The sequence below is a fragment of the Rana temporaria genome, chromosome 6 (genome assembly GCF_905171775.1).
Source record: "Rana temporaria chromosome 6, aRanTem1.1, whole genome shotgun sequence".
In the NCBI taxonomy this organism is placed as follows: Eukaryota; Metazoa; Chordata; class Amphibia; order Anura; family Ranidae; genus Rana; species Rana temporaria.
The window spans coordinates 135,615,973-135,629,370 of record NC_053494.1 but is presented as its reverse complement, the minus strand read 5'-3'; the positions used below and the strand labels follow the sequence as shown (position 1 = coordinate 135,629,370).

The 13,398-nt window shown below is 44.3% G+C and overlaps 1 protein-coding gene across 4 annotated transcripts in view; it reads right to left on the bottom strand.

The window, feature by feature from the left end:
- The window catches only part of ADPRH (ADP-ribosylarginine hydrolase), a 47,838-nt gene that overhangs the window by 20,213 nt on the left and 14,227 nt on the right, over positions 1-13,398 (bottom strand). The window contains exon 1 of one of the 4 annotated variants that reach the window (XM_040357411.1): positions 9,307-9,394. The exons of 2 other annotated variants lie outside the window; for them this stretch is intronic. Coding sequence is in view for 1 of the 2 variants with exons in the window: in XM_040357409.1 (XP_040213343.1) it covers positions 1,423-1,458 (36 nt within the window). In the remaining variant the exon portion in view is untranslated. Of the gene's footprint in view, positions 1-1,422; positions 1,532-9,306; positions 9,395-13,398 lie in introns of those variants that run through there. One more of the 4 variants, XM_040357409.1, reaches the window with a different exon arrangement.

Sequence of the window (13,398 nt, the reverse complement as noted above, 5' to 3'; positions counted from 1 at the left end):
CAGTGTAAATTTGCTGTCCCCTCAAAATAATCCAACACAGCTATTAATGTCTAAAATGCTGGCAACAAAAGTGAGTACACCCCTAAGTGAAAATGTCCAAATTGGGCCCAATTAGCAATTTTCCCTACCGGAAGTGAGTGAGTGAGAAACTTGTATAGCGCAACAAATGCGAACTTAATCGCCTCAAGGTGACTCCTTGGTGTTATAAGGTCTCAGGTGTGAAATTGGAGCAGGCATGTTAAATTTGGCGTTATCGTTCTTACTCTCTCATACTGGTCACTAGAAGTTCAACATGGCCCCTTATGGCAAAAGAACTCTGAGGATCTGAAAAAAAGTAGTTTACTGTTGCTTAATAAAAACGGACAGAAGAGTATTTCACAGATTTTCTGGTACTGTAATCTCGCCATGTCTCATGAGATTACAGTAACAGGAGGCATTCTCTACAGTTAGAACTGTTTGTAGATCGCTTCACACCTCAAAAGGAGAAGCGATCTACGCCGCTTCAAAAACAGGCCCTCGGAGGAGAGAGAGAGAGAGAATGCCTGAGAACTCAGCAGCGGATATTTTCCGTTGGTAAATAAAACGATCACCTTTGTGTTCTCACTGGCGAGATAATGGTAACTGGGACAGGAAAGGACAATCCAATTACGAAGGACTGTTATGGGCCGTACACACGACCGAACATGTCTGCTGAAACTGGTCCGCGGGCCAGTTTCAGCAGACATGTTCGGTCGTGTGTAGGCCCGAGCGGACAGGATTCCAGCGTACATTTGCCCGCTGGGCCTTTTTCCAGCGAGCAAATATTTCTGGATTTGTTTTAAAACAGCCCGCTGAAATCCTGCCCGCTCGGACATGTTCGGTCGTCTGTACAGACCTACCGTACATGTCCGAGCGCCCGCCATCCCTCGCATGCGTCGAATGACTTCGACGCATGCGTGGAAGCATTGAACTGGCAGGGCCGCCATCGTCGCGGCGACGGCGCGGACACGCCCCGCGTATTGTTTACGCGCGGATTTCTGTATGATGGTGAGTACAGCCACCATACAGAAATCCCCGGGCAGACATGTACGGTGAAAACGGTCCGGCGGACCGGTTTCATCGTACATGTATGCTCGTCTGTACGCGGCCTTACATACATTTTATACGCTAGACCTATTACATTACAATAAGCAAACATGTTTGTATATAGTTTTGTCTACTTTTCACATACAAAATCCATTTCTAAAATTGATAAATGAATACATTTCAAATGATCTGCTCAATTTTGTTTTTTGTGTGACATTGCTAAACTCTACAAGCCCAAATATAATAGTAAGCAGACTAGGACTTTTAAAATCAAATTGAAGCTTTCCCTTAGTTATCCTAAATCAGCCATGCAGTAAGATCCAATCACACAAACAAAAATTTGTCAGAAGAGCTCACAATTGCTGCCAGAGCTGTAAACGCTCTCCACTTCATTGCAGGCCTGGGCAGGGAGGATCCATTTGAAATCCTAGTGTCCTCTAAGTTCCTGTGGTCACACTCGGTTTATGTATGTCACACTGCTAAAATAAGACCTGTCCCCCCTCGCCCCAACCAAAGAGACACATGCAAGCTGTCCTTAACATTGCTAACCAGGACAGGTCATCGTGTCTCAGCAGTGTTCTCATGCATATTACATATCAATGAGTATGATGAAGGACAACTGTCTTTATTTATTGCTTCTTCATATTTATTTCAATACTGAAAAAATGTTGGCATCCAAACAGAATTGTACATTATTAGCACAGCACCCTAAACTGTAGGGAAAGTTAGGATCAAAATATTTAAAGTGGAACGCCAGCCAACGTATCTTTTCCCAGTGTGCAGAGTGCGGTGCCCGTTCACACCAGAACGCGAAACTCGTAGTCTGTGTTCGGTTCCAGCACCACGTTCAAAATGCATTGCAGTTTCAATCTTATGCCGCGTACACACAAAATGATGCCGCGTACACACAATCAGTTTGTCTGATGAAAAACGGTCTGATGGACCGTTTTCATCAGACTAACCGATCATGTGTGGGCCCCATCGTTTTTTTAACCATCGGTTAAAAAAATAGGAACTTGTTTTAAAATGATCTGATGGTTAACTAACCGATAGAAAAAAAACGATCGTCTGTAGGCACGTCCATCGGTTTAAAAATCCACGCATGCTCAGACTAAATTAGGGGACGGGAGCGTTCGTTCTGGTAAAACTAGCGTTCGTTATGGAGATAGCACATTAATCACGCTGTAACAGATAGTAATAGACGATTTGCGCTTTTCTAACACAAAATCAGCTAAAGCAGCCCCAAGTGTGGCACCATTGGATTTGAACTTCCCCCTTTATAGTGCCGTCGTACGTGGATTACGTGACCGCGTTCTGACACCATTGTTTTTTTAACCGATGGTGTGTAGGCACGACTGATCATCAGTCAGTTTCATTGGATAACTGATGGAAAAATCCATCAGACCGTTTTCATCGGATGGACAGATCATGTGTACAGGGCGTTAGGTTAATGACAACCCAAAAGCAGGTCACAGATTGCCTGCACTGGATCACATAGTACAAAAATAAACCACTTTTTAAAGTAGTGCATGCACTACCATTGGTGAGATCCAGTGCGATTCAACCCATTCAAAATGAATGGGCTCAAATTGCACAGAAACGCACAGTGCATTTCTGTGAGATTTCTGGTGTAAACTAGCCCTCAAACTTTTTTTTATTTTTTATTATTATGGTGTTTATTTTTACAGTTTTCAAATAAGAAGCACAATATTTGTATGTGGCTACATGCTACTTGGGCAACATTCACACCCTAAAGTTGTCGGAAACATGCAAAAAAACATGCAAAAAACACGAAAAGAGCTTGAGGTGCTATTATTTCCTAAAGGTCCCATCAAAAATGGGTAGCAGTCCAGCTTTTTGTCGCACAAAAATGAGCATGGCATAACGTGCTTGGCTCAGTGCAAAATTAAAAATGACACATTAGCTACCTTTGGCACATTTGTCATGAGGAGGGCAGCCCCTTGAAATGAGTTACATAGTTATAGTCTGGTTGGAAAAAAAAAAACACCACACATACACACACGTCCATCTAGTTTAAACAATAAAAAAATGAAAAACAAATTACAAACCTATACACACACTCTCTGGCCCAGATTCTCAGAAAAACGCCTATCTTTAGGCGGGCGTAGCGTATCTCAGATACACTACGCCGCCGTAACTTAGAGCGGCAGGTCCGTATTCAGAAACATCTTCCGCTCTAAGTTTAAGGCGACGTAGTGTATCTGATACGGCGTAAGCCCGCCTAATTCAAACTAGGCTGGTAGGGGGCGTGTTGTATGTAAATGTTATGTGACCCCACGTAAATGACGCTTTAATCGCAAATTAAATTGCACCCGCTCAATGCCTAGTCGTCGTGAACGTAACTTACGTCCAGCCCCATTCACGGACGACTTACGCAAACGACGTAAAACGTGAAAAATTAGACGCTGTTCCGACGTCCATACCCAACATTGGTACGCCTCATGTACGCCTCATAGAGCAGGGGTAACTTTACGGCCAAAAAAGCCTTACGGAAACTACATAAAAAGAATGCGCCGGCCGCACGCAAGTTTGAGAAAATAAATCGACGGAAGCGCCACCTAGCGGCCAGCGTAAATATGCAACTTAGATACGACGGCGTAAGAGACTTACGCCGGTCGGATCTAAGAGAAATCTATGCGTAACTAATTCTAAGAATCAGGCGCATAGATACGACGCCTCACACTCAGAGTTACGACGGCGTATCTGGAGATACGCCGGTGTAACTCCTACGAGAATCTGGGCCTCTCTCTCTCTCTCTCTATCTCATACTCATAGTTGATCCAGAGGAAGGCAAAAAAAAAAAAAAAACAGTAAAACATTATCCAATTTTCTCCAGCAGGGGATAGTCCCCGGATCAACTTTACCTATAAATGTTAGTATCCAGTTATATTATGTACATTTAGGAAAGAATCCAGGCCTTTTTTCTAAAGCAATTTAATGAGCTGGACAGAACCAGCTCATGAGGGAGCCTATTCCACATTTGCACAGCTGTAACAGCGAAGAAACCTTTCTGCATTTGGAGATTAAATCTCTTTACCTCCAGACGTAAAGAGTGCCCCCTTGACCTCGGCGCAGGGCTGGGACAAGGATTTTTTACACCCTAGGCGAAACCCAATTTTGCCGCCCCCCTTGGCTCCACCCCAGACTCCATCCACTTTGCCCTGCCCATGTATACCCCACCTTTTTAATGGAATGCCCAGCAAATGCACCCTCACCAGCGCCCATCAAATACAGCCTACCAGCTCCCATCAATGAATGTTTGCTTGCTTCCATTCATTCAGGAGTCATGACACAGACAGTCTTCCGCTGCTGCTGCGCCCCTTTCACACCGAGCGTCAGCTGTAAAATGCCGCTATTTTGTAGCGGCGCTTTCCACCTGCTAGCAGGTCGCTTTTAACCCCCGCTAGCGGCAAAAAAAAGGGTTAAAACCACCTGCAAAGCGGCCGCTACAGCTTCTTTTTGCCTGCAGTATGGCGGCGCTGCCCATTAATTTCAATGGGCAGGAGCGCATTAGGAGTGGTGAGCTTCAAAGAAGCTGCTGGCAGGACTTTTTCGGACACCCTGTTAGCACACTGCTCCAGTGTGAAAGCCCTCGGGGTCTCAGTGCGAACAAAGCAGTGGCTGCCTGCTGATGCTGAAACTCAGGTGCTTGCTGCAGAGAGACGAGTGTAGGAACACCAGTGGCCAGGCACCCTAGGCAGCATTGTGCCCTAGGCGGCCACTTAGTTTGCCTAGTGGTAGCACTACCCTGCCTTTGTGATGACCTTAAAGTGAATAACTCATCACCAAGTTCACTATATGGACCACTTACAGACAGGTCTATAAATATTGGGACATTGACACAATTCTAATCTTTTTGGCTCTATACACCACCACAATGGATTTTAAATGAAAAAAACAAGATATGCTTTAACTGCAAACATTCAGCTTTAATTTGAGGGTATTTACATCCAAATCAGGTGAACGGGTAGGAATTACAACAGTTAAGGAACCAAAAGTAATGGGACAAATTACCAATCATAAATCAAACTTTCACTTTTAAAAACTTGGTTGCAAATCCTTTGACATTGGGTTTCATCCCTGGTGATGTTCTGCCAGGCCTCCACTGCAACTGTCTTCAGTTCCTGCTTGTTCTTGGGGCATTTTCCCTTCAGTTTTGTCTTCAGCAAGTGAAATGCATGCTCAAATCGGATTCAGGTCAGGTGATTGACTTGGCCATTGCATAACATTCCACTTCTTTCCCTTAAAAAACTCTTTGGTTGCTTTCGCAGAAGTGCCGTCCAATGAGTTCTAAAACATTTTGCTGAATATGAGCAGATAATATTGCCCGAAACACTTCAGAATTTATCCTGCTGCTTTTGTAAGCAGTCACATCATCAATAAATACAAGAGAACCAGTTACATTGGCAGCCATACATGTCCACGCCATGACACTACCACCACCATGCTTCACTGATAAGGTGGTATGCTTTGGATCATGAGCAGTTACTTTCCTTCTCCATACTCTTCTCTTACCATCACTCTGGTACAGGTTGATCTTGGTCTCATCTGTCCATAGGATGTTGTTTCAGAACTGTGAAGACTTTTTTTTAGATCTAATCTGGCCTTACCTGGTTTACATCTTGTGGTGAACCCTCTGTATCCACTCTGGTGAAGTCTTCTCTCGATTGTTGACTTTGACACACATACACCTACCTCCTTTTTAAGGATGTTCGAAACTGTTGATTTGGCCACACCTAATGTTTTTGCTATCTCTCTAAAGGGTTTGTTTTGTTTTTTCAGCCTAATTATTGCTTGCTTCACTAATAGTGACAGCTCTTTGGATCTCATATTGAGAGTTGACAGCAACATATTCCAAATGAAAATAGCACACTTGAAATGAACTCTGGACCTTTTATCTGCTCATTGTAAATGGGATAACGAGGGAATAACACACACACCTGGCCATGGAACAGCTGAGCAGCCAATTGTCTAATTTTGGTCCCTTAAAAAGTGGGAGGCACATATACAAACTCTTGTAATGCCTACACTGCTCACCTGATTTGGATGTAAATATCCTCAAATTAAAGCTGAAAGTCTGCAGTTAAAGCACATCTTGTTTGTTTCATTTCAAATCCATTGTGGTGGTGTATAGAGCCAAAAAGATTAGAATTGTGTCGATGTCCCAATATTTATGGACCTGACTGTATGTATTTATACATGTTGATCATAACCCCCCCCCCCTTAATCTCCTCTTCTCAAGAGAGAATACATTCAGTTCCTCTAATCTTTCCCCATAGCTGAGCGCCTTCATGCCTCTTATCAGTTTGATTGCCCTTCTCTGCACTCCCCAGGTCCCCAATATCCTTTGCATCACACACTAGCACCTTATGAAAGACTTGCTTTAAAAAGAAGCCCTTGAGTGGCGAGAGGTTACCGCTGACAGGGGTTCCTGCTTCACCTGGTCTTCCTTGCAGGTTCATGGGCACTGGACATTTGAATGGCCGAGCTGCGATAACATCACTCCCGTACATGTGCTTGGGAGTCACAGCTGTGACACAGCTCTCTCAATGGACGTTGCCGGCTGCTACTAAAAGAAGTATCTCCTAAACAGCGCACGTTCAGGAGAGATTTTACTGTGCCTACAGGTAAGCCTTATTATAGCTTTACCTGTTGGTGGAAATAAAAAAGTGGATTTTACTACCGCTTTAAATAACATAATTGACAATTTGAAAATTATTTGAGACAAGTTTTGAATATCATTTTCCATCCACCACATTGCATTCTATGATAGTTCCATAAAGGCGTTATTGGAGATACAGATTATGTTCTTTTGCTTTTATTCAGGCTATGGTATCTGTCAGTGAAAGTCTATTACATTTCCCAAGGCCCCAGTCACACCTCAGCATTTTGTAGCTTGAAGGCTGAAGCTCCAAATTGCTGGAGGAGAAAAAAAAATCAATTATTCTCTATGGAGATGATTCACATCTCCACTCCAAATCGCCTGAAGCCAAACGCCTGAAGCTCAAAAAGGTTCAAGCTTTTTTTTGTAGCTCAATTCGGGCATTTTTTCTGCTTTTTACATTAGTGACCTGTTGACCTGTACAAAAATCACACAACTTTCTGCCTAAAAACAATACACTCAGGTGTGAATGCAGCCTGAGAGTCGGTTCACACTGGGGCAGCATGACTTTCCGCGTGACTTGGCAAGGCGATCTGCCCACAATTTCAGAGGCGACTGAAGTTGTCCCAAAGTAGTACAGGAACCTTTTCCTAAGTCCTATTAGAACGTTTCCATTGTACAGAATGGAGCACGACTTGTCAGGCGGCTAAGTCGTCTGACGAGTCGCGCCTGTGTGAACCGGCTCTAAATTACACTGTGGATGTAGTGTTTTAACCATATAACAACCGCCCTATAGACAAAATATGTCTACAAGGCGGTTGCTTAACTCTGGGAGGGCGTCAATGTACGTCCTCCCAGAATCGCGCTCCCTTGCGCCCTCCGCAATACCCCGCAATACCCCACAATACCCCACAATACCCCGCAATACCCCGCAATACCCCGCAATACCCCGCAATACTCCACAATACCCCGCAATACTCCACAATACCCCGCAATACCCCACAATACCCCACAATACTCCACAATACCCCACAATACTCCACAATACCCCACAATACTCCACAATACTCCACAATACCCCACAATACCCCACAATACTCCGCAATACCCCACAATACCCCACAATACCCCGCAATACTCCGCAATACCCCGCAATACTCCGCAATACCCCGCAATACCCCGCAATACTCCACAATACCCCACAATACCCCACAATACCCCACAATACCCCACAATACTCTGCAATACCCCACAATACCCTGCAACGTCACCTATGGGGATTTTTAAGTAGCGAAGTTTGGCGCCATTCCACGAGCGTGTGCAATTTTGAAGGGTGACATGTTAGGTATCTATTTACTCGGTGTAACTTCATCTTTCACATTTATGCAAAAGAATAAAGAAAAAATACAAAATTTACTACATTTTATAACAGAAACAAAGAAAAATTATTATTTTTTTTACAAAATTTTCAGTCTTTTTTCTCTTATAGCGCAAAAAATAAAAAACCCAACGGTGATTAAATACCACCAAAAGAAAGCTCTATTTGTGTGAAAAAAAGGACGAAAATTTAATTTGGGTACAATGTTGTATGACTGAGTAATTGTCATTCAAATTGTGAGAGCACCGAAAGCTGAAAATTGGTCTGGTTATTAAGTGGGTTTATGTGCCCAGTGGTCAAGTGGTTAAAGATGTAAAAAAGCCTGTAGGAACTCTCTCAGATGTTTATGGTTATCTGTGTTCTTGTGGGAATTTCAACTGCTTCCTATCCTGGAAACACAACAGGAAGTGAAAGGAAATATCCCCAAATTGAGTGCCAAAACCCACATAAAAATACACAATTCTGGAATGCAACAGGTTTGCTTTAACACCTTACTTAGATGCTATTCAACATATCAGTTTTGTCTAGGTTCATATACAATCAGAGATGAATGTGAAAACTCCTTGCAGACGGGACTAGGGTGACCACGTGTCCCGGATTGCCCAGGACAGTCCCGCATTTTGCAGGTCTGTCCCAGGCACCTTCATTCCAGGACAATACAGTGTCCGGGAATGAAACTGACACAGCCACCCCCCAGGCCCATCTGATGCCCCCAAAAAAGGCAGCCACATCACCGTTTACTCACTGACAGTATTTGTCCTGGCCGGGAATGCCTGGAGGAGCACAATCCCTGCCCCCTGCTTGTGATTAGAGAATTCATAAATCCCACCTCTTCTGTCCAAATCACTGTGCTGTGATTAGTTACAGGCTCGGCACAAGCTGATTTTTGGGAAGGGGGGGTGTCCCTGAATGGTAGTTTAAAAATGTAGTCACCCTAGACGGGACCCTTTATCAAACTAAAATGCATATCATCAGGACAATTCCACAGCAACTGAACTCTTGCAGATAGTTTACAAAACAAGAAAATAGCTTACAATGGTAGAATCTTCAATCTACTCCCATGAGACTCTTACTAGTGGTGGGTTACTCAATTTAAAATGATATCTTCCTGGAAGTTAACACCCCCCCCCCAACACACAAAATCTATTTCTATGTACAATAAGTCCAACTGTACACTAACAACCAACAAAATGACTGACATTTAAAAATCGAATAAATACAAATGTATGATAACACTCACAGATATTGTATGGAAGTGGCGCCTGTAAATGTCTTTAAGAATTCCAGCAAAACCAGTCAGTGTGCTCTTTGCACTCTACTATGCACTCTACAATGCACTTTTTGCGTGACCTTTTCTTTGCATCTTTGCACACACCCTCTTTTTCATTGTTTCACCACCGATTCGACAAGACAATTTTTTTCTTAATGCTATGTTGGTTACAACATACACCGTAACAAAAAGTAACCAGACCTGCCTGAGCTGCAGTGTGCTGGTGATTGATGGCTGTGTATATTCGTGACAAGAAAAAAAAAAAAAACATACAGAATAAGCTACACATTTCTAGAAACTACTCACAGAAATAAGTAATTAAAAATACTTTCCAGGTAAATAGGGTAAAACCTTTTGGTGATATGGACGAACAACAACATGAGACAAACTCTGAAGATGCAATGTTATCCCAAGTGTTAGAACTCAGATAGTATTGATGGTAAGCTAATTAGGAGTTGTTGGATGTAAAGCAGACTGTCTGCATAGAGCAAATGTGTTAAATACAAGGCCTGTGGGGCGAATACAGCCCTCCAGGCCATTTCCTGTGGTCCTCGCACCTCTCCTGCAGCTCCGCTCCCAGCGCCTCCTTTTTTCAATTTTTTTTTGTATTTTATCTTTTATATAACAAAAGATAAAAATACAGTTGTGATCAAATACCACCAAAAGCTCAATTTGTGTGAAAAAAAATAAAAAGATCTAAATTTAATTTGCGTACAATGTTGCATGGCCATGCAATTACCAGCTAAAGTAGCGCAGTGCTGAATAGCAAACAATGCCCTGGTCATTTAGGGGGTAAAACCTTCAAGGCAAAGTGGTTAAAGTGATTGTAAAAGATCGTTTAAAAAAACAAAACAAAAAAAACAACAAACATGTTACTGTATTTCTCGGGGTATAGTGCGCTCCCGCGTATAGCGCGCACCCCTAAAGTTGCCCGAATTCCTGTGGAAAAAAGATGTTTTGTACTTACAGTTAGGATGTATAGGATGCATTAAGGTGAAAAAACACGAGTGTTTAACCCCTTTAAGAATGAAAAACATCCATGGAGAGGAGGCAGTGATGGTTATGTTTACGAAATATACAAGATGAAGTGAATTATTTATTTATTACAGCCAGGGACAAAGCCCACCTGTTCTTTGTGTGTTAAGCAAATTAGTAAAGGAGAGGTGAGAATGGAGAAGGTTTAGAGAAAATGTTGAGCTCCAGGTTTAAAGCCCTGTACACACGGGCCAGAATCTCGTCAGGAAAAAAAAAAGTTGTTTTTCCTGACGAGATTCTTGGCAACAATCTCTTGCCGCCTGAGTGTACAGACACTCCTTTCAAAAGAACCGCAGTTCTTTTGGAAAGGCAAGAACGTGGTGATGTCATAGCGTGCGCTCGTCACATTCAATGCCATCGCCACCTTGCTGCACCCTACCTATGCCTAGGAAGCTACCACGCATGCGTCAAAGTCATTTCGAGCATGCGCGGGTTTCCATGGCGACAGGTAAGTATACACACTCTCAGGTTTCTCGGCAGGAAAACTGCCGAGAATCTCACGACGAGAAAATAGAGAACATGTTCTCTATTTTTCTCGTCTAGATTCTGGGCAGTTTTCTTGTCGAGAAACCTGAAAGCCTCGTACACACGCACGGTTTACTCGGCAAGAAAGTTCTGCCAGCAGTTTTTTTGCGGAGTATACCGAGTGTGTGTACGAGGCTTAAGAGTGAGCTCCCACAAATGGAAAATCGCTGGCAGGTTTAAGCATTACAAAAATGTGGAATGAGAGCATATTGGGGGGGGGGGGGCGGATTGGAGTTGATGGAACTGAAGGTGTGGGTCAGGATAGGGATAGTCTGTTGGATCTCTAATTCAGTGAATAGATTGTTTATGGAGGAGGGAGAGCAGTTGGAAGGCTTTATAGACTACCTTTAATGATGTGCATTTTAGAGTTATTTGCATCTTAAATAAAGTGAATAGGATGACAGGGAGGGGGATTTATGGTGTATTACATGGGCAAGATCGTTCCCAGACTTGTTTGCTTTCGCCAAATGTGCTTGCAAGCGACTTGCCAGGAACGCCAGCAGGGGCCACGAAAAGAGGGGGATCAGGGCTGCTCTGTGCAAAACCACTGCACAGAGCGGGCAAGTATAACATGGTTTGTTAAAAAAAAAAAAAAAGGGAACCTTTGATGTTACTTTAAAGTTAAAGCTGAACACTGGCGGCTAAATACAAAGTTTAATATAAAACTTATGTCCAATGATTTTTCTTGCTAAAGGATATGCTGCCAGTCATGTGACTCAGGTATGCCTACATGATAACAAAGCCTCCTTAAAAAACAGGCAACCATTTCCTGCCTGTAAGCCATCATATGAAGTCCTGGACTTCAGTAAAAGCAATCATAGCAGCTGTTTAGACACTTGATTGCTTTAACAGGCGGAGGGAAGGGAAGGGAAGGGAAGGGACTCCCCCCCCCCCCGCTGCCCTCTGGTGCATCTCCCAGCTTGCCCGTGCGATCGGGGAGCCGAAGAGTGAATCCACCAGCGGCAGTGATGACGTCACTTCCAGCGCCGACAGATGTACACCATGTTTTTTTATTTTTTTTGTAGGAGAACCTGAGATCATTTTGTTTTTTTGTTTATCTCAGGTTTTCCAGCATAGAGGAAAGATCTGTGGACTTACAGACCTAAAATCTCTCCGTAAAGAGGACCGGTCATGCCCTATTGCTATTACAAGGGATGTTTACATTCCTAATAATAGAAATAAAAGTGATAAAAAAAAAAGTTAAAGGGAAAGGGGTAGATTCAGGTAGATGGGCGCATCCTTATTCTGGCGTAGCGTATCTCATATGCGCTATGCCGGCGTAATCGTGTGAGGTTAGCATAGTATTCAGCAGGCATTTGCGCGTAACTTTGCGCCGGCGTACTGGAAATTTGAAGGCGCAAGCCTGCGTAAGTGTAAGTGGGTGTGCCCTTATGCAAATGATGGGCTGAACATTGAGCAGTGGATTACGCCCGGCATATCATCGACGGAGCATGCGCAGTCCCGTGGATGTCCGATCGCTTCCCTGTGCGCATGCTCACAACTACGCCCGTCCTACTTCCTGGAATATGCCGGCCCACCGGCTTACGCCGAGCACATAAATACGCCCAGACATGCGCCCGTCCTGCGCAAAATTACATCCGGCTTTTTTCCCCCCCTGAGCAAGGTAATTTTGTTTGAACATGACATGGCACCTCCTCAGAAGGACAAAAAGAGGAAACGCAATTTCAATGCAGCGGAGATGGAGGTCATGTTGGCGGCACTGACCAAATACAACGCATGGTGCCCAGCGCAAAAATACGAGCACGGCACAGAGGAGGGCAATTTATGAGACTATCACCCTGGATATCAATGCCATTGGCAATGAAACCCGGAGTTGGGATGATATCCAAAAAAAGCTCAACGACATGCGGCGTCGGGTCCGGGACAAATTGGTCCTTATTCGAAAACATGCCAGTGGCACGGGAGGAGGACCAGCCTGTCCATTGCGCTTAACACCGGAGGAGGAGATAATTGCTCGGTGTTTGTCGCAGGAGCAGGTGGAGGGCGTTCCAGGATACGACTCCACTGTTGGGGACTTGGGGACAGGTAAGTGTGTTTTATCTCCTATATGGTGTGTAGCATGTGTGGGGGTGGAAGGGAACATGTGACAAGTGTGTGGGTCCACCAACATGTGTTTTTTTTGTGTCATCCACAGATGTTGAGGATGAAGCTGGGCCGTCGTCGGCTGCAGGACGACCTACGCCATCCCCACAACATCATGTGTTCCAGTCGGCCCCCCTGAAAATCCTGGGCATGTTGGTGGAGGGGAGCGCCCATAGAACATCTATGGAGGTTGTTGTGGAGGAGTCCATTGACCTCCACCAGGAGGACTCCATATACATTGAGGAGGATTCCACCATCCCTGAACTCCCCACCACCTCCCCGACCATCAGGTCAACCCCCTCCAGGGCAAGCCCCTCCAGTGTCGCCCCCTCCAGGGCAAGCCCCTCCCCATCTTCTCCATCAGCACGGGCCCCAGCCTCTCCTCCCAGGAAGGCTCTT